General features: G+C 46.8%; 2 protein-coding genes across 23 annotated transcripts in view; one reads left to right on the top strand and one right to left on the bottom strand.

Annotated features, from left to right (window-relative positions):
- The window catches only part of GTF3A (general transcription factor IIIA), a 48059-nt gene extending 44414 nt beyond the window's left edge, over window positions 1–3645 (top strand). Inside the window, exons 6-10 of the mRNA XM_081547294.1 lie at window positions 600–673; window positions 840–920; window positions 1553–1782; window positions 2715–2768; window positions 3392–3645. Coding sequence (XP_081403420.1) covers window positions 600–673; window positions 840–920; window positions 1553–1782; window positions 2715–2768; window positions 3392–3544 — 592 coding nt within the window. The 3' untranslated portion in view covers window positions 3545–3645. The remainder of the gene's footprint in view (window positions 1–599; window positions 674–839; window positions 921–1552; window positions 1783–2714; window positions 2769–3391) is intronic.
- MTIF3 (mitochondrial translational initiation factor 3) lies at window positions 3600–14829 on the bottom strand. Of its 22 annotated transcripts, none has more exons than XM_081549382.1 (7): window positions 14748–14829; window positions 11780–11946; window positions 11105–11301; window positions 9901–9974; window positions 6112–6554; window positions 4770–4927; window positions 3600–3850 (listed from the first exon to the last, which is right to left on the bottom strand). In XM_081549382.1, the coding sequence occupies exons 5-7, from the start codon at window positions 6551–6553 to the stop codon at window positions 3632–3634; spliced, it is 819 nt and encodes a 272-aa protein (XP_081405508.1). In that variant the 5' UTR covers window position 6554; window positions 9901–9974; window positions 11105–11301; window positions 11780–11946; window positions 14748–14829; the 3' UTR covers window positions 3600–3631. The 22 variants fall into 22 exon arrangements, with proteins under 22 accessions (XP_081405508.1, XP_081405505.1, XP_081405509.1 ...); XM_081549379.1 differs by having other exon boundaries at window positions 11780–11941; XM_081549383.1 differs by lacking the exon at window positions 14748–14829 and adding an exon at window positions 14050–14411 and having other exon boundaries at window positions 11780–11941.
- Window positions 14830–26108: the final 11279 nt, after the last annotated feature.

The following is a 26108-nucleotide window of genomic DNA, read 5'->3' as shown; positions in this document are numbered from 1 at the left end:
TGGCAGCATCATTAAGGAAACCAGACACAAACGATTCAGGATGGCTTGAGTATTTACCCCAGCCATCTTTCTGTGGCCATGGAAACGAGGTGTATTGTCCAAAGTACAAAGATGGAAACAGTGTTTAATTTGATCACATAAGCATTTTGGGAAAAAAAGACTTTTTTCTCTCAGTTTACTCTGCCCAAGGCTGGTCAAGTAACTTGCATCTCACCTGCAACTAGGTCTGAATTTGAAGTCTTTTATGACTGACTGGGTTGTAGGAGAGGGGCTTCCCTGAGAGGGGCTCAGATGGTAAAGAATCTACCTGCAATGCAGGAGACCTGGGTTCAATCCCTGGGTCGGAAAGATCCCCCTGGAGAAAGTAATGGTGACCCACTCTAGTATTCTTGCCTGGAAAATCCCATGGACAAAGGAGCCTGGTGGGCTACAGTCCATGGGGTCACAAAGAGTCAAGCACAACTGAGTGACTAATGCTTCTACTTTAGTTGTGGGAAGAGGAGACTGGCAGGGTGAGGACAGCATACTGTTTATTTTAGTACAGTTAGTTCTCTCGGACAGTGGGTCGATCGGCTGACACTCATGTGTTGTTAACCCAGGTGTGCCCACGAGGGATGTGGCAAACACTTTGCCTCCCCCAGCAGTCTGAAGCGGCATGGGAAAGTCCATGAGGGTAGGTCCTATTGCTCACCCTGGTGGGCACAACAGCCATAGTGTGTGTAATACTCTGATCTAGCTTGTTTTTGATAATAATCATTTTCCTTTCAGTCTAATTTGATTGTTATTTATACTGAATATTCACAAAAGACAACATACCAATCTGTTTGTTTTTTTAATAGGCTATATATGTCAAAAAGAATGTTCTTTTGTGGCAAAAACGTGGACAGAGCTTCTAAAACATATGAGAGAAACCCATAAAGGTAAGGCCAGCATGGGGGACATGATAGAAATATAATATCTGCCCCTGTAGAACTGATTGAGTGCTTTTAGAAGGTGAACTATTACACATGCTTGGGAAAGTAATAGATTATCTATCACTCTCTGGAGTATGTCTCTGTGGTATGTCTTGTTAAGCGCTGGGTCCCTCGGGTGTTGGACACATGAGCAGAGACCCGTGGCCCCAGGTTCGGGAGGAGCTGGACCAGGTCTCCAGGCCTGTGCTCACCTGGCATCTTAAAGGCTCCAGCGGGGAAGGCACTCGGGGAGGCCCTGGCTGGAGTCTGTGGGGGCAGCTTGGGAAGCATGCCCTCTGTGCCCGAGGACAAGGGAGCAGACCGGTCTGTGTAACTTGCTCCCCTGCCCGCAGCCGCGTGCAGAGAAGCCCTGTGCTTAACAGAGGGCCGGGGGACCGTGTATCACATAGGAATTTAGGAGAGCTAAGGCAGACCTTCAAGAAGCAAGCACTGGAATTTGTTTCCTCCGCCCGACATTCTGATTGGTGTGTCGTCATCAGGTTTCTGGCGTCAAACCCATTACTTGATATAGTCAGTGTTAGCTCTTTCTCTATGGTTAACGCTGGGGACGCGGGCTCCCCCTGCTTCTGCTCCCCTAGAGGACATAAGGTGTGGCGTGTGCCAGAAAACGTTTAAGCGCAAGGACTTCCTGCGGCAGCACATGAGGACGCACGCCCCCAAGCGGGACGTGTGCCGGTGTCCGCGGGCAGGCTGCGGCCGCACCTATACCACGGCCTTCAACCTCCAGAGCCACATCCTCTCCTTCCACGAGGAGCAGCGCCCCTTCGTGTGCGAGCATGCCGGCTGCGGCAAGACCTTTGCCATGAAGGTGAGCCCTGCCCACCCACCCGCAGCGGGGTGGGGGGCCGTCCTTGGGGTCTGCATCTTTTCTGCCAGGTCCCGGGAGATGCGCCTGGCGGGCGGGGGTCTGGCCCATCACTCTGGCTCCAGCAGGAGTGGTTCGCCACCAAGCTGGGCAAACACCAGATGGACACCTGCCCCTGGTTCTTGAAGTCCAGCCCTCAGCATGGCTGGAACCTGCCGGGAATGCACGTCCAGGCCCCACTCCAGACCCACTGACTCGGAAGTCTGGGGGATGGGTCCACTCATTTGTGTTTTAACCAACTTCCGGGTGATTCTTAGGTGACTAAATTTGAGACCCAGCGGCCGGTGGCACCATATGCGTACTGTTCATAAGAGTCTCCTGATGTCCTGGGTGTCCTTTTGAACTGCAGTGGTCTAGGGATTGGGAATGGGGTGGGGTCTTAGAGCTTCGGGATACTAGTCCAGATTTTGAGAGCAGGACCCGGACCCTGTGGACCCGCGCCTAGTTGGTGCTGTCACAGGCAGTGACCGTGAACTACAATAGACAGTGGGGGGTGAGGGTGGTGGTCAGCGACAGGGCGGAGGAGACCAGACCTGGGCCAGGTTTTCCAGGAGGGTTGGGGGTGCTGTAGACACCAGGGCAATTAGAAGAGTCTCCCTCCTTCAGCTCGGAAGAGTCCATTCAGAACTGGCGCCCTCCCGCCCCCGCCCCCTCTGCAGGCGGGGAGCACACCCACTCCTAACCTGGGTCCTCTGGGAAGGCAGGGGTTTCAGTGGAGGAGGGAGCAGTCTGCTCCAGTGCTAGAGGTCGGATCCCTCCGCAGAACAGAACAGAACAGAAAGAAGGCTGTTGGTTTATCTGAGTAACTCATGGGACTTGAACAGACTCCAAAGGTGTCTCACAAACATCCTCACTGTCTCTCTCCTTCATTGCAGCAGAGCCTCAGCAGGCATGCCACTGTGCACGACCCCAACATGAAGAAAGTCAAAGTAAGTTGAGACTTAGCATGCTGTTAATTTTATAACATTAATTGCTTAAACCAGATGCTAAATATGCTATTTGGCATATTTTCAACTACTTATTACTTTGTGAGTCTGTATGATTATTGAAGGCAGTTGTGTGCAGTTCACGTCCTTATTTACAACAGTTTTATTGTATGCTGTGGTAGATGCACACCTGACAGGCATACGATTCGGATAGTTTTGATTCTGAATTTGAGTTAGTCATCTCTTGGGGAGATGGATGGGGAGTTGGTTCTGTGATCCCCCAGGATACCAGAGTCTGCAGGTGCTTGAGTATATGTGGATTTTCAACTGCTGGTGTCCATGGGCCTCACCCCCTGCCCTCCTACCCCCCAGGGTCATCTGTATTCACATGTAACCTCTGCACATCCTCCTGTGTACTGTGAATTATCTCTACGTTACTTATGATACATAATACAATGGAAATGCTGTATAAATTGTTGTCAGCACTTGGCAAATTCAAACTTTGCCTTTTGGAACTTTCTGGATTTTTCCTTTTTTAAAAACACTTTGGATGGGCTGTTGGTTGACCCAGCTGCAGAATATGCAGACACGAGGCCTGACTGGCTCTGTCTTCCTTATTCCCCAAGGTGAGGCTGTCTCGTGGGAAGCGGAGCCTGGCCTCTCGGCTCAGTGGGTACTTCCCTCCTAAGAGGACACAGGGCCAGGCTGTGCCTTTGCCCAGGAATGGAGAGCCGCTGAGCTGCATGGAAGGCCATGCGCTCTCCACGTCGCCATGCTGACCGCAGCTGCACACCCGCCTGCGCTTTGTGGAGGACCACAGACCAGCGAGCACAGTTCTCTCTCCCAGAAGCATGTGTTTATTAAAGTCACTGGGGCAGGACACCAGATGCTCCGTCCTTCCCGTCTCCCCTGTTCAGAGCGTCTCCTCTCAGGGGGCCTGGAGCTGCTCTCCACGCAGCCACCTCCTTTTTGTTCAAGGGACGAAGAACACACATCACAGCGTTGCCTCCTCTGATTGGCTGCGGCCGGGATGAGAAGGTTGCAATTCCAGACATGGTCTGGACGATTCGATTACACGTCTCCTCCTAGAAGAGGAAAACAAAAAGCTAGTGTAGAACCAGCACCTCTGATTCTTTCCAGTGTTCATGCTTATCTGATACCCATAAAAGCCAGCATTCTTGAATTGCTATATAAGGGATTTGCTAAGTCAAATCGTATAGACCTGGTTAAGCTGGTTGAAACCTGTACAATAATCAGGTGGTTATACAAACTCCATGTAACTAGTCCAATGCGCTAAAGGCTTGATAGTTTTGAATCCCCCTTCATGACACTGAGAGGCTATGTTTGGCCCAGACCACCCTCACAAAAAGTGCAAAGCGGTGGGTTTGGGCCCTCGTAGGGCCCCCTTCAGGTTGTCAGCTCAGTGCTGTTCCCAACTGTCCTTCACAGAGTCATTGAAGTGGTTAGAAAAAGACAGACACATGGTTCTAGAGATTCTGGTTAGGCTGGACTGGGCCCAGAGCCTGAGTCATTCTAGCCTGGAGCTAGGGCTGAAAACCACTGGAGTAAATGCTGCCTTGATCTGCTGCTAAGCTGTGTAACTCCAACAGCAAGATCCACAGATCCTCCACAGACTTACCCTGGGACTGTAAACCAACACTTTCTAGAAGAGTTTGATTTGAATGCTTCTCATAGGCATTTATAAAGAGGAATCGGACCAAGAAAGATGAACCATGTAGTCTCTAGTTTTCCTATTTAAGTGTTAGACACTCTACAGCATATAGCCCTTAAGTGAGGAAGCAGTGTTCTCACGTGGCGAAGTACTAAATGCTACAGTGGGAAAAAAGTGTGTACATTTTGCATTTTGAAAACCCAATTAGAAAACTGCCACCAAGACTGGGCAGAATTATTACTTTTCTCTGCCTTTACGTTTTCCAGATTTTCCACAGCTGTAAGTTCAGAAAACAAAGACGCAAGCAGTCGCTCAGGCCTGTTTCCACTTACCATTTTGTTCTCGGGCTCATCTGCACTCTTCCCTTTCTTTACTGTAATCTGGACTTTGTACTTTTTTTCAATCCACTGCTGAATCTGTTTACTCTTTGTGTCCAGATCATGTTGTCCAATATTTGAAGAAAAAGTCAGTTCCTTGGTCAGGGTGGGTCCTGGGTTGAAAAGAGTGAGATCTAGGGCTAGTCTGTGAGGCCTGTGTTTTATCACACGTGCGTCCTAAGGTCTACGCTGCTACAGGCCCTCCTGTCTGCCTGGTAGTAACAGTTTCACCCTCCAGTTAGTTAAATAGAGGAGACAGACACAAGATGAAATACTGCTTCTGTAGTTGCCAAGTAAGAGCACCTAAGCAGCGAGTGCTTCCGTTTGTCATTACCATTGATGAAAGAACAAAGGAGTGGTCCTTTAAAGAGAACCAGGTAATCCTCTTTCTTATTTTAGGTGGTGGATAACAGATGTTCACTGTATTATTTTTTTATCCTTTTTTAATTTAAATAAAAATAATTTTTCTAAAAAGGAACACCTCCTTGCTTCTCAGAGCTCCTACCAGCTGGTCAGAGTCCTGTCAGCCCTTCAGCCACCTCTGAACCAAGCTTCTCAGGCTGTTTACCTTTTTTTAAATGTGACACAGTTTGATGCCCTTAGCACTGCAGCCGGTCGCTGGTCTCTTCTGGATATTTTTTGTTTTCTAGTCAGTATCCCTGTTGCTAAATGTGGTGTCAGAATTGACACATTCTGACCTCTAGTGATCAGCCGTTACTAGCCATCATGAAAAACAAACCTCTTCACTTAATTCAGCTCATGGCCGAAGGTTTAAGTGATGAGTTGGTAAAACACGTTGAGTGTTCCTACCCTTACTATCGCAGTGGGCATGGGGGATGCTCTGGGGATGACTTCAGAGTTAGGAAGCGCTTCTGTGTAATGAACTTCCTGCCTCCCCTCGGAAATGAGGGGAGAGAAGGAGGAGGGGACCCAGGGCAGGCAAGAGGCCAGGACAGGACCAGGAACTCATCCCCACCTCTCCCACACCTCACCCCATGCGGTGCTCTGCGGTCCTGGCCCTCGGAGGCCCCACCACAGTCAGAGGGGAAAAGAGCACCCATCATTTTGGCGGGGGTCACCTTGTCTGTCCCTCATTTTGCACAGGTGTGAAGGAAGAGATGATGGGCACAGAATAGCGAGGAGAAAAGGAACATGAGTGGATGAAAAACACACACTGGACACAGTAATAAAACAGGATTCCAGTTACCGCCTGCTGTACAGGCACCTGGCAGATGCCTGATCTAAACTGCAGATCTGCCGGCCCGAGGGACGTGGGAGCAGAGAGCAGGGTACCTACCCAGCTTGGGCGCGGCCCTCGCCGCCTCTCTGAGCTGCAGCCGCTCCTGGTGGATCTGTGCGCCTGTCAGGAGCTGGTACTGCGGGGGCTCCGCGCTGGGGTCCCTCTTCACTAGCCGCAGGTCCCGCTCAGCCATGAGCCTGATTACGTTTGCCCGATGCATGTGGCCCAGGTCGTTGCCCTGCTCGTCCAGCACGTGAATGATGCGCTCGTTGATTTTTCTCCCAACGCTACTGAAAGCCGTCTCTCTTTTTTTTTTTGTCCTCTCATCCTGGGTGTCTTCAGTGCTAAAAGCTCTTGCGTGAATGAGGCAGGACGGTCTTGGGGACGGCTGTGTGGGTGCCGGCCCCTGTAAGATGGATTTGCCCAAACATGTTCTAATGCAGTAATTCTCAGTCTTTACGGTTTGTAATGTTAACTTCTTGAGGAAAAGAGCAGCCATCCTATAAAGCAGGGAGAAAAGATCATTAAAACCCAGCCGTTCATTCCCGCGGGTTGGTGCTGTGGTACACGGAGGCAGCTGGTCAGAGCTGAGCGAGACGGACACAGTGCCTCAGACAGCACTTCTCGGGGACGCTCCTGGGTCTCCTGCTTGAGCATCGCTGGGGTGTGTAAGGCTGGGACTCCCTCTGGTCTGACTTTGATCCTCCTGGGATGTGTATCCCAGCCCTCCTGCCCGTCACCACCGCACACACCCACTGTTGACCAGTGATATGGGGGGAAATGAACAGTAAATAACACAGAAATTGATGGGAGGTGCACACTCTCACTGCCCTGCCCCTCAGATACCCAGGTCGATCCCTGGAACGCCATCCCTACAGAGGTAACTGCCCGCCCAAGCCCAAGCCCTCCACCCAGGCAGCACCCTCGGGTCAGTGTGTGCAGGACTGAGTTCCACCTGCCCTCCCGCCCCTAGCTCAGGCCTCCTGTCTCTATGTCACACACACACTTTATGTGTGATATAGAGCTAAGTGATCCCCAAACAGCTAAGTGATCCTTGGCCCTTCTTTTTCTCTTAGCCATTCATCAGCAGATCCCGTTGTTCCACCTCTACAAGCCACCAGGACCCAACCACTCCCCATCCCCTCCCTTGCCGTCACCCTCCCCCGAGTGCCGTGATCACCTCTCACCTGGGTCAGGTCCCAGCCTCCTGACCACCTCCCACAGCTGCCCTTGCCCTGATGACCCATCACCCATGCTTAAAGCACAAACGTCAGACCACGGTCCCCCTGTGCTCACAGCCCTCCGGGGCCCCTGCCTCACTCCAGAGCCCTCCCCTACCCCACCCCACTCTGCCCACAGCACCCGGCCCACCTCCTCCACTCACTCTTCCAAGCTTGCAGGCTCCTTGCTGTTCTTGTAAACACTGCACACACACACCCCCCCACCCCTATGTGATCCTTTCCCTCAGACGATGCAGCTTCGTTCAATTCTCAGCGACGCCCTGCCTGCCCTGCCTGTCCGCTCTGTAAATGACACACCCCATCCTTGCAAACCCATCACTTTGCCCTTTAAAAACATTCACTGCTGACCTTTATCTGCACACACTGTTCGTGCTCTTCCTTCAGTAGAATGTAAGCTTCGTGAGAAAACATGTCTGTCCGCTGGGTTAGAAGCGCGGCAAGGAACCCTAACCCAGCGCCTGGAGTCTGTCTCAGTACATGCAACATCCTCGGTATCCTCGTGGGGCTGATTCCAGGGCCCCCGGAGATACCTAAATCCACGGACACTCGAGTCCTGAATGTAAAAAGCTGTGTGTTTGCATGTAACCTGTGTACATCCTCCCACATACCACATTGTCTCTAGGTTACTTACAAAACCTAACAGCGGAAATGATACGTCAGTAGCTGCCTGGCACAGCAAATCAGTTTTGCTTTTTGGAACTTTCTGAAGTTTTTTACCCCTGAGTATTTTCAGTCATGGTTGGTTGCATCCATGGATGCAGAACTGGTGGATACAGAAGACTGGCCATATGTGCTGAATGTGTGAGTCGAAGGAGATGGTCAGGAGGGAGGCACTGTCCACGGGCATTTATCCCGGGCCTTCAGGTGCATCACCCCACCTGCCACACAGAAGGCTGGTAAGTGCGGTATCTGTCTATCCTAGAAATACTCAACTTTCTTCCTTGTATCTTCTTCCTTTATTCAAAACCTAGGGTCTTTTTTCCCAGGAGTATTCGATTATATCACTGCATCAGCTGCTTCTGATGATTTTGTATACTATCATGAGAAAATATTGTCAGATTTATGAATAGACCTTGAATAAAACGACCCATGCTTTACCAAAGAAGAAAACAGTTCCTAACTGGCGTTTCAAATGTCCACCACCCTCCACGAGATCTGTGATGTTTCATCTGCGGTGAATGAGGCGCCTGGAGTCATGCAGAAGGACCCCACCTGCCGACGCTGCAGAGGCCCCAGGATTGGACTGAAACTGGGTTTAAATAGCTGAGCCACATCAAAAAGTCTACAAACAATAAATGCTGGAGAGGGAGTGGAGAAAAGGGAACCTTCCTACACTGTTGGTGGGAATGCAAACGGGTACAGCCACTATGGAGAACAGTGTGGAGATTCCTTAAAAAACTGGAAATAGAACTGCCATACGACCCAGCGATCCCACCACTGGGCATACACACCAAGGAAACCAGAATTGAAAGAGACACATGTACCCCAATGTTCATCACAGCATTGTTTACAATAGCCAGGACATGGAAGCAACCTAGATGTCCATCGGCAGATGAATGGATAAGAAAGCTGTGGTACATATACACAGTGGAATATTATTCAGCTATTAAAAAGAACACATTTGAATCAGTGCTAATGAGGTAGATGAAACTGGAGCCTATTATACAGAGGGAAGTAAGTCAGAAAGAGGAACACCAATAGAGTGTATTAACGCATATATATGGAATTTAGAAAGATGGTACAATGACCCTATATGCGAGACAGCAAGAAACACAGATATAAAGAATAGACTTTTGGACCCTGTGGGAGAAGGCAAGGTGAGATGATTTGAGACAAGAGCATTGATACGTATATTACCATATGTGAAATAAGTCACTAGTCCAAATTCGATGCATGAAGCAGCCACTCAAAGCCGGTGCACTGGGACAACCCAGAGGGATGGGATGGGGAGGGAGGTAGGGGGCAGTTCAGGATGGCAGGACACATGTACACCCGTGGCTGATTCATGTTGATGTATGGCAAAAACCACTAATCTTGTGAAGTAATTAGCCTCCAATTAAAATAAATTATTTTTTTTAAATTATAATAACTAATCATAAAACACCATTAAATATATACCACTATGAAAAATTAAAATAAATAGCTGAGCTACTTACTGCTCAACAGCAAACAATCAGACACTTATTCATGGAGGAAGCCCCCAAAGCAAAAAAAGCAGAAAAGTCTGAAGACGCTGGAGAAAACTTCTATTTGAGTACATTTGAGTACATCACCTCTAAGAGCTGAGGACTCTTTTATCTTCTGGATAACCACAGTAACACGTCCCAACTAATCATTCCTCTACATCATCAAATATCCAGGCTTCAGATGTCCCTGGTAGTTACTCTGTTTACATTTCATTCACAAGTTGATTGCATGAAGAGACTCGCACTGGCCAAATATGTGATCATTTACACATCAGTGACTGAAATTCATTTCAACACACCAACCATGCAAAAATCCATGAAAAAGAGAGACAGTTTGCCACAACCCTACGTGACTAATACCCTGACTCCTTACTTTGGAAATTGGTCACTAAAGAAAAAGAACTAAGTATTTATCCTACCTTTTTAGGAAGAATTATAATCACCCCCAGGCGATGAAGAAAAGTGTTCTTTAGAGGAGAATGCCAGCTAATACCTGGGTAAGAAAAGTAAAAGTTATTTGAAAACCACTGTATTCCCATCTCCAATCAGACCACTGATTCAGGCTTGTTGTTCAGTCTCTAAGTCGTGTCTGACTCTGTTTAGGCCTAGATGGATGCAAACATCATTAGGTAAAAGGCTGATGAGGAAACAAGGAGTTCGTGGGGTGCCAAAGAGTGACCCAAGGAATACTTCCAAACGGAAGCAGGAAACATGCTCCAGCTGTCACCCCATAACAGATCAGACCCAGCACCCTGACACCCTAACACTCGTCTCTTTGTGGGACGGGTGATCCTTCTGTGAAACGGACCTGCCAAAAAGGCTGAACCTGAACAGCGTCAAGCCTCTAGACTGAGCTCCTGGTTTCCAAGGATACAAGGGCCAGACTCTGAGAGGAACAAATCAGATGACACAACAAGGAAACCACTGATAAATCCAGACTATGGGACAAAACCGCTGGCTTCAAGTCTTAAAAAAAATCAGTGTCACTGGGACCTTGAATTAAAAGACTGAGGAGACATAATCATAAAATTCAATGTTTGAAAGAGAAGCAATTAAAAAGACACGTGGGGATAAGGGAGGAAGAACTGCATATGGTCTAGATTCATGATGGATTAGACTCTATCAGAAAAGTACTGCTTTCTCAGCCATGAAAATGGCATTCTTAGGAAATCTTAGGGAGTGAGTCATGATATCTGCTTACTCTGAAATGGTTCAGCAGCAAATAAATGTGATTATGGCAACATCTGCAGAATCTCGATTATGCTTGTATGAGAGTTTAGTTGTTAGCCTTTCAACTTTTCTATGTTTAAATTTTTTTTCATAATTAAAAAGTTCATTTTAGAAAGAATCAACAACCTACAGGGAGGAAAAAGTTCACTAGTCATGCCAATATGACTATTCCAGTCTGTGTAAATGTATATTTACTGTAATTTAATAAACTGGCACTCTGACTTTGTGTAACCTTAACAAATATTCCTTTCATTAGCTGTAAGTCTATGTTTAAGCAGAGCCTATGTCTAAGGAATTTTACAAACTTAATGGTCTGACTTTTTTTTTTTTTAATGCAAACTGCCTTTCTTTCTCCATCTGGTTTTCATCAGATCAAGTCTAAAAGTGCCTTACCTGGCAAATGGTGATGATTTCAGTTTAAGGTAGAATGTGTACAATTTTCTGCTAACCAAAGTAGCTATAAGTTAATGTGTATTTTAGAGAAGGGCTCTCAGAAGCTGGAGGCCCACCAGCATCATCTGGGGATGCTTTTTCAGAACATACGATGTGTCCTCACTCCTCTCCTGTTAACAGCCCCTGGGTTAGGACCCCTAGAAAAAGATGGCATAAGAAACTGAGTAATAAAGCATTACAGTGTAAGTGGATTCAAGTAACTTACGCTGAGATGTCTTGGGCTACCCTTAACCTTTCAAGACTGATGCAAAATAGGAAGCCCGTTTCTCTGATGAGATGTCTTTGTCAAACATATAACAGCCTGAATGAATCAGATCTATCAAAATGAAAATGCTTATGTTCTTATAACAATACTGGTACACTTGGTCACTCCCACAACTATCATTTCTGAGACATCCAAAAATATTTTAAGAGCCAGTTACCTTAAAGCCAGTTGCTTAAAATGCACAATTTGATAGTATGAGATATTCATTTCTGATTTTGTGTTTATTCAGACCTGACTGAAATCATGCTGTGCTGTATCAGCTGCATCTACTGGCAGTTTTAATTGAGGAGCTAACTCCACATTCTAGAGAGAAACAGAAGGCTTCTTTTTTGCTGCTGTTCTTTACTTACTTGAGACAGGATCACTGAAAAACTCCACATCCTCTGAGCACCAGAGGACAGACTGACAGGCGTCCCCAGAGCCCGTTTCCTCTGGTTGTGGCTCCTCTTCTGCAGTTCCTGCTACTTTCTGTCCTCACTCCACTTCCCAGGGGTCTTCTGCATCATCCTTAACTGTCCTCGATGATACAAGAAAAAATGTCAAGTTACATTATTCCAGATGTACACACAGGGGAATTCTAGTGTTTGATCCACATATTCCATAAGAACTGGGATGTAAACATTAAACCATAAAGTGGGCAGTCCTGAAATAAACGTGTGGCTCTTCCTTGTGTTGCCTGTTTCAGGTGAGCTTAGGGCTGCGTCCTTCACACTGTCATATCAGTCTTCAGTTGTCTCAGAGGAATCACATTCTTTGAGGGCTCTTACCAAGCCCAAGCTCGTACTGCTCACCACACGACAGACCAACAAATAAGAGACGAGCTGTTGAGACAAGGAATGGTGACTGTTTGGAAAGCCAGCAGACTGAGAAGATGATGGACTCGTGTCCCAAAGAACCAACTTCCCTGAGTTAGAATTCTGACTTCTTTTATATGAAAAAGGGAGGGGGCCAGACTCCGGAAAGGATGTGTTAATTTCTTCCTCCTTGCAGCCATTCAGAGGTGGGTCTGGACAAGGTGTTTTCTGTAAGCTGAACAAAGGTATTTGAGCTTCACCCGGGAGGCAGGGTTCCTAGAGATGGACCACTGTGTAATTTAAGCTTGCAGGCAGCATTTCTTTAATGATTAACTGGAATACAGAAGCCCTATTATAAGGCTACTTTTCCCAACTTTTATTATGAAAATGTTTAAATATTCAGAAAAGTTGAAAGATTATACAGTCAACACCCCAATACTCATTCACCAAGATTCCACTGTTACTCTCCTTGGTGTATGTATATTTATTCCTCTTTCCATCCATTTTATTATGTTTTGATATATTTCAAAGTAAGCTGCAGACACTGCTACACTTCACCCTCAAATACTTCAGCATGCATATCATTACCTAGAGTTCAGTATTCATTTACAACTCATCATTTTGAGACAAAACTTACAAACAGTGAAATGTATTAAGTCTTAAGCATATAATTTGACAACACCTCTGTAACCAAACTCCTATCAACTGACCAGATGAAAATAACTTCTATTTATTTGTTCACTCACTGCTTTTCTTTCCTACATAGCTGATGTTGTATATTGATATCTATTATTTCCCGGGAGGTTGGATCAAGTTACATGGATTCTAGTGGACAAAATATTTATGAAATTAATTTTGCCAATTCTGATGACTTTTAAGAAGCCTCTCTCACTTCTTCCAAAGGAGTTTAACTAAGTCCTTCTGCCTGCAGGCCTGCCCCCTGCCCCGTGTTCCCCACTCTGGCAGGGGCTGAGCACTGCAGACCCCAGGCCTGCAGGTTGCTGTCTGCTGGCTCTGGTTTTGCACAAAGTATTCTCCATACTGAGATGGGCTGTTTAAGAGTTAGAACAGTGACTAAAAACACTGGAAAAAGCCAACGTAATATCTTGGTCAATTACTTAACCACATTTCTTTAGCCATAAAATTTTAAATTTATTTTATTTTTTAGTTATTTTATTGAAATAAGCATCCAGAAAACATTTTTTAAAAAGCTTTTAAATCCGGAGCTCAAGATTCAATACTAAAAGATGTACTTATTCCTCTATATTATTCTTCTAATCCGTCATCTCACTTTCCAGAACCCCCATCTCAGAGACCAGCATCTTTTCCAGGTCTGCTCTCCCACACTCCCACAGCTAATCCAACACCAAGGCTCCTCAATACTACTTCCAAACAACAACCAAATCCACCTACTTCTCTCCATGTCCATGGCCACCACCCTTAGACACCTCCCACCATCAGTCTCCTAACCAGGCTCTTGCACCTTGAACTCTGCAGTCCTCCCCTCTGCACTGCTGGTGCTAGCTCCACGCGCAGTGCCCGCCCACCTTAAAACTGCCTGCAGACGAAATACCTACAGCTGTCAGGAGGCCAAAAGGCCCTTCCCACCTCTCCAGCCTCATTCCACACCAAACTTCCTTTATGGCTAAACCACACTGGCCTTGCTGATCTTGAATGCTCTTCCCCCTTGGTTTAGGAAACTCCCTTCCTGCCGAGTGCTGCCTTTCTCAGGGCATTCCTCTGATCACCTCCAAGACTAAGCCAGGTCTCCCCTGAAAGCGCGCCCCCCCATTTGTTTTTCGAGCTCAACGGTCAAGTACTTCCACAGTATAACCTCTTTCCACGATTATAATTTTGTTATTATTACTGATTCTCTCCTTTACTAGACGGTGAATTCTGTGAAGCAAGGAACACACGTGGCATACCCTTCCCGGAACCGCGCCTGGCACAGTAAAACCTCACAACGTGCCCTCGGAACTGCGGCTATTCAGTAAGAAAATATTTTTACTTCTTTCAAGGAGCCTTATGCCAGGGAGCCCAGTAAATGATAAATGGAGGGGGAGGGGAAGAAAAAGAAATCCCAGATGGTCCCCAGATGGTCCGGCGACTTTCCTCCAGGATCCCTCCTTGGGGAGCCTCAGACTGCAAGAGTCTCCAGGTGTCTGCGCTGTCTCACCAGCCAGGCACTGAGCCAGGCGGGCCACGGCGCGCCCGCGCAGGAGCCGGGCGTAGCGACGTCCGGCGTGCGTGCGTGCGTCCCCGTACGTGCGCCATGATGGCCGGACGGAAAACGTAGGGGTCGGAAGGAGGGGCGTGTGGCCTAGCCCGGGCTCTAAGACAACTTTACAGCCTGGTTGCGCTCCCGGCCGCGCGGCAGCGTCTCCAGTCCACCGGGAGGTGGGCGGCACTGGCCTTCCAAGGACAACGACACGGCCAAGCGCCAGGCCGCAGGCCCGCCCGTACGACCCCGTCCTCCCGCCGCAGGCTCCCTCACTGGCGCAGGGCCCCTGGCCTTTGGCTTTACCTGTACCGAGCCGCCGATTGATGAGGTTTGGTGGCAGCAGCCCGCAAGCGGGCTCCGGGCTGAGACCCGCTTCGCCTTCCGTAGTGGGCGGGGCCTTGACTCCCGGCTTTAAAGGGAAGGCGACGTTAGGAGGAGAGCGTTTCCGGCTGGCCCCTCTAAGTCCCCAGACAGAGAAGGGCGCTGGCGCGGCGGCCGCCAGCGGGAAGTGGCCGCTCCCCAGGCTCCTGCCGCCGCAGGTGGTGCGGCGATCGGAGGATCGCTTCCCCTCGATCCCTTACGTTGGCGCCGACTTCATTGAAGCTGCGTTCCCAGTGGGCTTACAACTTGCATACTTCTTTCTTATTTAATAAAATACTGCTTTGATAGGATGGTTAATCAGTTCAGTCCAGTCGCTCAGTCGTGTCTGACTCTTTGCGACCCCATGGACTGCAGCACGCCAGGCCTCACTGTCCACCACCAACTCCCGGAGTTTACCCAAACTCATGTCCATGGACTAGGTGATACCATCCAACCATCTCATCTGTCGTCCCTTCTCTTGCCTTCAATCTTTCCCAGCATCAGGGTCTTTTCCAGTGAGTCAGTTCTTCGCATTAGGTGGCCAAAATATTGGAATTTCAGCTTCAGCATCAGTCCTTCCAATGAACACCCAGGACTGATCTCCTTTAGGATGGACTGGCTGGATCTCCTTGCAGTCCAAGGGACTCTCAAGAGTCTTCTCCAACACCACAGTTCAAAAGCATCAATTCTTCAGTACTCAGCTTTCTTTATGGTCCAACTCTCACATCCGTACATGACTACTGGAAAAACCATAGCTTTGACTAGACGGACCTTTAATTGGCAAAGTAATGTCTCTGTTTTTTAACATGCTGTCTAGATTGGTCATAGCTTTTCTTCCAAGGAGCAAGGTCTTTTAGTTTCATGGCTGCAGTAAGTGACCGTGACAGAATGGTTAACAAGCTAGTTCGTAAACGTCTTTATATTTACTGTGCATTCGGGAGCCCTACCTCAAAGTGCAGGTGGACAGGCAGAGCCGGGAAGTAGAGGCTCCCCTTGGTTACCAGGTTAGGGGGCGCTGGCTGCCTTTGAGAGCACCGGGCTGGGTGGGGAAGGCCCGTGTGGCCCGCCACCTGTGAGAGCGCAGAGTGGTCAGTGTGCAACTGCGGGGGCACACACATGGAGGGTGCATGGCGTGTCCTGGCTCCGGGGACAGCTCTAGCCTGGAGGGGTCGTGCACTTGGTCTCTTCCCTTGCTGGCTTTGGGGTCCGCGAACCTGTAGCCCACCTTGCCAGGCTGCCCCTCTGGCCTCTTCTCCATAGGAAAGTCCTCAGTGGCAGTGGGAATCCATGGCTGGGGCACACTAAACCCACCTAGGCAGAGAATCATCTGGTTTATTTCAGAGCCTGTGACTTCTGTAGGGTACTTGTAGTCCCGTAGGACGCATCACTTTATTCGCATTAAGTAGCTCCTCAAGCATTACCTCTTTGATTACAGATGAGGAAACTAGAACAGTCTTAAAATAGCTCCTTGAAAGCAATGATCCAAGTTTTTGTTTCCTCATCAAAGCCACAGGGTCTGGCCCAGAAGGTACTGAATATGAACAATGAAGTGGTAAACCCAGAAAAAACTGTCTGCCCCAAAGGCCAATGGTTAGTATTTGCATGTTGGCCTTTTGGAAGTTAAACAAGAAGAGTTAAAGTTTCAGTTTCATTTTACCAGGAATATTCTTTAATAACAATGTGCTTACTTAGTGTAGGTCTGGAAATGGCTAGCACAAAACTTGGGAAATAGTGGGTGCTGGCCACTGTGCTCTGTGCTTTCCTTCTATCAAGTAGTCTAATCTTCAGGAAAAGCCGATTACCCCATTTCACAGATGGTGGAACTGAAGCCTGAAGAAGGTAAGTATTAGTAGTTTCCCCAAAGTCTGGCAGCTAGTAGACTCAAAAAAAAAAAATCCACCCAGGCAGCCCGGTGCCAGAGTTGGTGTTCTCAATGCTGAATGTCTGCTATGAAAAGAGTGAAGCAGTGGGGTTCAAGTCTGTGGAGATACTAAGTGAAATGTGTGGAACTGATTGAAGAGTTTAATACCCAAACTCAGGACTTAACAGTTTGGTGAGATTATGACCGAGTCATCATCAGTAACTGGAGCTTCCTGTCAGCTCCCCTTTCGCAGCCCCTTTGAAGTACATGTGGCTGGAGTGGATGATTTGAGGAGTTTTCTAGACTGCCAGCGTCAGGTGTCTCAACTTCAAGAGACATGTTAGTGCTCCTGGAAGGAGATGAGCAGAAAGAGTGGGTGTCACAGACATGCCCTCAGAGAGAGAAGCAGGTTCTTTTTATCTCTTCCAAACTCTGCTTTGACCTCAGCTGAAATGGGACCAGACAGCTTTCAAAGAACTATTGAGAGTTTTGGACTCAGCCCCACTGGGGGCCGACTTTAAAGACCCTTGACTAACGAAAGTAGAGCGAGCAGCTGGCTTTTTCAGGACCCCTCCCTGTATTTATGGCCTCTGCCTGCTAAGGCTCCCTCCTTGGTTTGGGCATGTTAAGTGACTATGCCACAAAGCCCTTGGAAGCTGTCTGATTTGATATGTGCATGGAAGAGGATTCTCAGTATAGAGAGCTTTCCCAATTGTTATTGTCTCTACCTATAATTTACCAAAAAAAAAAAACCCCAAAAGCCCAGAATGTAAAATTGTAACTCCATAATATGACTCACATCCTGGTGACTAAAATTCCTACGTTTTCCACCACCGCGTAATTTCCACATTATTTCCTGGTTGGTCCCTGAACGGCACATTTCCTCACACAGTGCAGGTATTGGTGTTTTTGCCCTGAGGAAGGATTAAAGAAAACAATTCTGTCCCTCTCCTTGCCTGTTAGCTTTCAGAGTCCTGTCTCTTACCCCGTTGTGCAGAGGGAGGCATGGGAGACAGTTGCTAAGCCCCAGAAGTTAAGGTTCAGGAGTCTTTACTCTGTGATTTCGTCAAAAGTTGTTAATTCTAGGCTGTATCTTCATGATGCCCCAATGACTGCAACAAATTAAGAAGCTAATCTGATAATAGTCCTGGGTTTAGTTTGAAGTTATGTGGATGTGGCAAAGCCTGTCTGGGGTCAAATACTCAGCCTATTCTTCAACAAGTAGCTGGTAATGGATTGTAGGTAGTTTATATACCCTCTTCCCTCCATCCATTAGATTGTAAACTCCCATCAGGATCGTTTTGCTAAAACAAAAGAATGGGAGTCTATTACGTGCAAGAGCCTGTGCAGTGCAGACTGAGTCCAGGGAGAGTGTTGGCTTGAATGGCAGCCACTTTGGCATTTCGGAGCAGTTTAGTAATGGAGAAGAACCATGCCCTGCTCTCTTAAGCGTGTGTTTACAAACTTGTGGAAAGGGGCAGAGAAAGCAAGGCGTGCTTGGGACTTTGGCTGACTGAGGATGACTTCAAAACCTCAGCCCTTAACACCTGAAAGCTGGAAGCCTTCTTACGGCATCTCTACCGTTATCCCCAGGCAGGACTGCGATGAATCCATTCTGAACATGTAATCATCTATACACTTAAAAAACAAAGCACCACAACCCAGGCAAGGAGACCCAGCCTTCAATCAGGAGTTCATCTCAGTGTTTTAAGGGGCTGAGGGACTCCTACTTTGTGAACCTAAATCCATCCAGCAGCTACTTCTGCTGGTTCCTCAGAAGAGCTGGACCATCTGGTGATCACGTGTGTGTCAAAACCCTTCACATACTCTCAAGCTGTTATTAGATTCAGAATAAATTTCTTTCCCATGTGAAAAGTTTCCCATAACATTAGACTCCAAATTAATCATTTCTCTTACTGAAAGTGATGGCACCAGACTTCCCTGGTGGTTCAGTGTTAAGACTCGGCACTCTCACTGCAGAGGGCACTGGTTCGATCTCTGGTCCAGGAACTAAGATCCCACAGGCTATGTGATGTGGCCAAGAAAAAAAAAAGTGATTACACCAATAATTAAAACATGACAGTGGTTGAGAATGACCAAAACAAATTTGTCTAAAATGAATGAAATTGTGATGAATTTTTTAAAAAAGTTCTCATGTCTGCCAAGACATGGACGAGATGGTTGGATGGCATCACCAACTCAATAGGCGTGAGTTTGAGCAAGCTCCAGGAGATGGTGAAGGACAGGGAAGCCTGGCGTGCTGCAGTCCATGGGGTCGCAAACAGTCGGACGTGACTGAGCGACTGAACAACAGGTCTGCTAAGTAAAAAGATACTTATATATGGAAGGTCCTTTTATTGTCTGTGAAAAAGCCTGTTATGCAATCAAATAAAGCAGAAAATCGGTTCAAAAGTCTCCTTTGGAGAAACAACAGGGCCATATGCTTCCATTTCAAAGATGTTCTGTTCAGGAGTTAGTCAATTAACTTTGGTCATTTTGAAATACTTGATGAAAATAATTTCTGTTATCATCATGAGACGTTGTGTAGAAACACGAAGAGCTGGTACAGGAAACCTTAGGAAATGTGTGTTGTCTTGTACTGTGAAGTCAGCCTAAAGCAGGACCAAGTCATGAGTGTTCTCTGTGATAAAACCCACTAATATGTTTAAACACCCACATGAGATCTTCTAGTTACAAGGCTGCTTAAGGAAGGCAGGGCTAACAGCAAATATAATGTTAGTGGTGAAACAAACTTGTGCTCCCGCCGCTTCCCATCTTTGAGGGAAATGGAATTAAAAATGGATCATTCCATCTTGGAGAGTACTCGGCTGTGGAGTTTGATCTGGTCACTGTGTGGGGAGGACTTCCCACTGTACGTTTCTGTCACTGGCTGCTTTCTCCCCTGCAAGTTGTTCAGTTGCAAAGATTTTAAAGGGTGATTTGCTGGCAGCCTGGGATGTATCTGTGACCTTAGCAAAGTGGAAATGAAAGCTCTCAGTTTTTCTTCTTTTCTTTCTTTTTTTGCAACAGTAAAACTACCAATTTTACAGTCAGTTGAACAGCAATAGATGAATTTGTTTAAAGTCTGTGTTCACAAAGAAAACCTGAACTTCAGTCGCTTGAATGCCTGACGCTGAAGCGCGATCTTTGAAGGGCAGACACTCTTACAGCTTGCTCTAGGCTACTGTCACCTGCTTCTCCGCACAGGTGCTGACCCCTCGGTCGATCCCGGGCCTCCGGCGGGGGAGCAGGAAAGCTGGGCCTTTGTGTGCTGCAGAGAACGCTTTTCCAAGGCCTGGGCCAGTTTTCTGCAGCGGCCACAGGAAGCAGAAGAAAGAAAAGGTTAAGGGCCACCACGAAGGTCAGAGTGGGTTTAAATTTAGTTAACGTTGGAGGTTATAGCTTTTAACAACCGCTTTAAGAAAACTGATTCGAAGATGCAATTTGTTTCTTCTTTGTCAACCGTTAATTTTTTTTTATCCTATTGATAGTGACAGCTTAACAAAGTTTTTATATGCTAGAGGTTTTCATCCTTTTAGAGGATAAAGGCCTGTTCCTAAAAAGAGATGCAGGTGGAGAACTTTATAAAGCTTCCATGACTTTCAAATTGGGAGCTTTAAAATAGACTCCCTGCTTGGCTGAGTCAAAAATAATCTGTGAGGGATGTTTTAAAAAAAAAAATCTCTATTGGAAATGGGGGACTACTTTGGCAGTCAGATACAGAGGCTCAGATTTCTAGAAGCTTCTTTGTATGTATTTTGCTTTCAGCCATTCTAGGATAGCTTTCCCAGTTTTTATTCAAAATTACCAAAGACGCCTCCCCTTATCTTTTCATATGTGTATTTCTTTAAATTTAGAGCATGGTAATGTTCATTGTATCTCTATGTGAGCAAAAGAGATGGCCACAGATTTCTGTACATGCGCTCTATGTTCCTGTCATTCTGTTAGTCCATGTTTTCTATTCAAGGATGGGAATGTTGTGGAAATTGGTCTTTCAAAGGAGGGTCATGTAAACTCTAGCTTCTCAATGGGAAACCCACACCGTTTAATAGGTATGATTACCCAGGGCTGACATTGAATGTCCTGTATCACACAAAGGCCTTGTGTATTATTTAGCTGCATTTCTACCATACGTAAGAGGCTTGACTCTTTTGGAATGGGTTTCATACATTTATTTAGCTGGAGTTTTAAAATGCTGAGCTTGGGTCTACAGAGCTGTGCTTTCTATTGTATGTTCAGCAGGGTAAATGTAACCTATACATCCAACTGCTGTCCTGTGAATGCAGCCATGAAATTAAAAGACCACTTGCTCCTTGAAAGAAAAACTATGACCAAACTAGACAGCATATTAAAAAGCAGAGACATCACTTTGCCGACAAAGGTCCATATTGTCAAAGCTATGGTTTTTCCAGTAGTTGTATACTTACGTGAGAGTTGGACCAGAAAGAAGGCAGAGCGCTGAAGAGCTGATGCTTTCAAACTGTGGTGCTGAAGAAGACTCATGACAGTCCCTTGGACTGCAAGGAGACCAAACCAGTCAATTCTAAAGGAAATCAACCTTGGAATATTCATTGGAAGCACAGATGCTGAAGCTGAAGCTCCAATACTTTGGCCACCTGATGCAAAGAGCTGACTCATTGGAAAAGACCCTGATGCTGGGAAAGATAGAAGGCAGGAAGAGAAGGGATGAGAAGATGAGATGGTTGAATGACATCACTGACTCCGTGGACATGAGTTTGAGCAAGCTCCAGGAGATGGTGAAGGACAGGGAAGGCAGGCATGCTGCAGTCCATGAGGTCACAAAGAGTCAGACATGACTAAGCGACTGAACAACAACAACAAATGCATATATTTGACAGAATAACGATTTCGGGTTTGGTGAGGACTCATTTAATTATTATTTGAGAAATGAAATTCTTTGTATAAGAGATGTTTATCTTCCAGATACCTAAATGTACCTCTCAAGTGAACACAAAACTTCTTAACATTTTGAATAAAAGTGTTTTATAGAATCTATTACAAACTTCACTGCTTTCTGACACATGGTGTAATGAATACTGTTTTCAAGAATGGGAGTATCCTCAGCCATTAAAAAGGGATGAAATAATGCCATTTGCAGCAACATGGATGGTCATACAGAGTGAAGTCAGAGAAGGAGAAATATCGTATGACATCTCTTATATGTGGAATCTAAAAAGAAATGATACAAATGAATGTACAAAACAGAAAGAGACTCAAAGACTTAGGGAATGAACTTAATGGCTGCCAGGGGGAAGGGATAGTTAAGGAGTTTGGGATGGACATGTACACAGTGCTATATTTGAAATGGATGACCAGCAAGGATCTACTGTATAGCACAGGGAACTCTGCTTAATGCTTTGTGGCAGCCTGGATGGAAAGGGAGTTTGTGGGAGAATGGATATATGTCTGTGTGTGGTTGAGTCCCTTCACAGTCCACCTGAAACTGTCACAACATTGTTAATCAGCTATATCCTGATACAGAATAAAAAGTTTAAAATAATAATGAAAAAGAATGGCAGTCTTGCTATGACTACACGTCTCCATATGGTGGTGTATATGACACTCCCATCATAATCAATGCCACTATATGCCCACACTGGCATGATTTTGAATTTGTGATTCTTCTTTTTATAACTTTTCTTACTCCTCTCTTGCCATTATATTGCCAGCTACCCCCTGTTGCTCTAAGTGCCTTTGTATCTTTAATAGTTCCTAGAGTTCTGCTCAAGGTCAAGTTCAGTCTCATCTGGTCTCATGCAGGGGCTGCTCCATCCCACCTTATTCCAAGTCAGCCCACACACTGCTGCCAGGGTAATCTTGTTTTAGTAAAAAGCTCTGTTCACACCAGTGCCTTGCTGGAGACACTACTCGTGATTTTGCACGGCCTGCCTGCTGAAATGGACTGTGACTTTCCACTCCAGGGTTTCTCGCCCTCTGCGATGGATCTATTAGCCTTTTGTAGTTGACAAGCTGGTCAATTTGTCTGCTCGGCCCAGACTCCTTTTTCCATCTTGGCTCCTCGACATGACCCCTGAAAGGGGAGCCTCACAGTCCAAACGTCCAGCCTGCAGACCTTCTCCAGTTCTCAGCTCACTGGACCAAGGCAGGAGCCTGACCTACAGCAGAACGGTCCATCCGCCATGACAGTTTGCAGTCAACCTGGGAGATTTGCTGGGTGTCAGAGGGCACTTGGGGCAGAGAAACTAATTGGATATCCATTCTCCTCTCCCAGGTTTTAGCTGAGCACATTTGTTGTTGTTCAGTTGCTTAGTCGTGTCCCAACTCTTTTCGACACCATGTACTGGAGCACTCCAGGCTTCCCTGTCCTTCACTCTCTCCTGGAGCTTGCTCAAAATCCTGTCCATCGAGTCAGTGATGCCATCCAACCATCTCATCCTCTGTCATCCCCTTCTCTTCCTGCCCTCAATTTTTCTTAGCATCAAGGTCTTTTCCAATGAGTTGGCTCTTTGCATCAGGTGGCCAAAGTATTGGAGTTTCAGCTTCAGCATCAGTCCTTCCAATGAATATTCCAGGGTTGATTTCCTGTAGGATTGACTGGTTTGATCTCCTCGCAGTCCAAGGGACTCTCAAGAGTCTTCTCCAACACCACAGTTCAAAAGCATCAATTCTTCGGCACTCAGCTTTCTTTATAGTCCAACTCTCACATCCATACCTGACTACTGGAAAAACCATAGCTTTGACTAGATAGACCTTTGTTGGCAAAGTAATGTCTCTGCTTTTTAATCTGCTGTCTCAGTTGGTCATAGCTTTTCTTCCAAGTAGCAAGCATCTTTTAATTTCATAGTTGCAGTCATCATCTGCAGTGATTTGGGAGCCCAAGAAAATAAAGCTGAGCACATAGCTGCCCAGAATAAAGACAACTCCAGTCCCCTGGGGCCCGTGGGGCTTCATTTCCTGTCTTTGGATAACTCTTAAGTAGATTTTTTTTTTTTTCTTTTTTCTTCCTTTTTAAGAGTATATTTTTTTATTTCTCTATCTTTAGGCTGCACCACGAGGCATGTGGGATCTTAGTTCCCCCACTGGGGATCAAACCCGTGCCCCTACAGTGGAAGCTCAGAGTGTTAAGCACTGGATCACCAGGGACATCCTGATGTGGATTTTCTTATCTGTCTGTCGATTGAAACCAAACATCTTTACAGCTTTAACCCTCTTCACCCTCCTCCACCAAGCAGCCAGACCATGATTCGCTCCTACCTTCCTCGTGTTTTCTGTGTCTGCCCGTTCACGCCCTGCCCTCTGCCTGGAATCCAGCCCAGCACCCTGCCCTCACAGAGCCCCCCCTTCACCCAAGTGGGTGAATTTCTCCCTTCTTCGGACCCTGTCATTTCTCGTATGCTTGTTCTGTGCCGTTTATTTTTCTCTGTCTCCTAATGTGTTTACGTGGACGTTGGCACATCAGTGTCAGCACCTCGAAGGCTGGGACCCTTGGTCCCTGTGTCCTGCAGAGAGGCCAGCCTCGGACCTGCATTTCTTTATTGCACATTAGGAATCTGTTGTGGGCTGTGAAGCATACACCTAAGCCTTTTCAGATGGGGGTCTCTGAATAAATTGTAGGAGCTCTGCTGCAGGATGTCATGTCTTCTAGACGTTTCCCTCCTCTCTGCTCTCTTGGAGCTGACAGTCCTTAACCGGAGACCACAGGTGCTGAGTCACAATTTTAGGAGGAACCTTTCGAAACCACTTGGGAAGCTCTCTGAGGTTAGCATCTTTTGTTGAAACAAATTGCTATGCTCAGTAGCATGCCTGCTGAATTAGAAGCACGAAAAGTCTATAAACTATTTATGAAAAAAATCACAGGGAAGCTCAGTGTCTGTAAAGGGGTAATAGCTGGGTTTCCAAACTTTTGTGTTAATTACCGTGTTATGGACTCTATAATTGCAACTGACATTCTTTATAATCATCATGCATGCGTGCATGCTCAGTTGCTCAGTTGTGTTCGACTCTTGTGACCCCATGGACTATAGCCCACAAGGCTCCTCTGTCTATGAGATTCTCCAGGCAAGAATATTGGAGTGGGTAGCCATTCTCTTCTCTGGGGGATCTTCCTGACCCAGGGATAGAGCCTGGGTCTCCTGCATTGGCAGGTGAGTTCTTTACCACTAGTGCTACTTGGGAAGCCCATATTCATCATAAGAATTGTCAAAGGATTATTAAATGATCAAACATGTATAACCTTGGGTTGACCTCACTGCCTCTAAAACAGAAAGTTCACAAGGAACTAGAACACCCAGTCTTAATCACTTAATCACTTCTTGATGATTGATGGGTTTTTATGACTGTCATGGTCAAATGTTTTGGTATGAATCTCACAGTAAGAATCAGACATCATATAACAGGTCCACGTGTAATTATAATTGCATCTTTAAATGATCACTATGAGGGCATGCAACAGAATAATGGGAACTAATGAGGAGAAAGAACTGCCCTGAAGCATGTGGGATCTTCCCGGACCAGGGATGGAACCCGTGTCTCCTGCACTGGCAGGTGGATTCTTTATCGCTGTACCACCAAGGAAGCCACCCCCCACCCGCCCCACATTTCTGCTGCGTCCTTTATAGGCTGTAACGGATGGCCTTTCACAACTTCTAGTATCCCCTCTCACACTCAGCCATCGTGTCGGGATCCACTGGTGTAGGTGAGTGTTTTACACTAGCAATAGTTTAAGTCATAAACATTACCGCTGACTTTATTGTTTGCAGATTAGAATGGATTTGAAGTTACTCTTTGCTAACTGGCCTCCAGCTCACTTGCTTTCTCAAGTCGGGAAGAGGCAGCTGCGAAGTTACAGCAGGGGGTGCATCACTCCCCAGACCTGATTAGGCCAGGCTCTCGCCTCTTGCTGGGCTCCCCGAGTGTGGCCAGGGGGCTCCCATGGGGAGCCTCGCACACTTGCAGGGCTGCCGCAGAAGGGGAAACCTGTTTTCCCAAGTGTCCAACTCTTTTCGACCCCATGGACTGTAGCCTGCCAGATTGCTCTGTCCATGGGTTTCTCCAGGCAAGAATACTGGAGTGGGTTGCCATTTCCTTCTCCAGGGCATCTTCCCAACCCAGGGATGGAACCCGGGTCTCCCACATTGCAGGCAGACTCTTTACCATCTGAGCCACCAGGGAAGCCCAAAGGTGTTTTCCAAAAGTTGCCAACATTGGTGAAAGTATACACCCAGACTGAGAAACACATTCATACAGTGAATGTGACAGAGTTGGAGAAGAAAATGCAGGACGGCAGGGATTCAGCGTCTCAGGAGGTTGGGAGAGCCCCAAGCTGGCACTGGGCCAGGGAGGGTGAGCTGCCAACGGGTGGACCCAGGGGCAGTGGCAGGGGAGCTGATTCGCTGCTTCATGAACTGCAGAAACATGATGGTCAGTGAAAGAGGCCAATCACAAAGGAACACGTATTTTCC

Source organism: Giraffa tippelskirchi, chromosome 12, assembly GCF_054371585.1.
Source record: "Giraffa tippelskirchi isolate mGirTip1 chromosome 12, T2T-mGirTip1v1.2.pri, whole genome shotgun sequence".
In the NCBI taxonomy this organism is placed as follows: Eukaryota; Metazoa; Chordata; class Mammalia; order Artiodactyla; family Giraffidae; genus Giraffa; species Giraffa tippelskirchi.
Note: the sequence above shows the minus strand (reverse complement) of the source record. Positions and strands in the feature narration are given on the sequence as shown.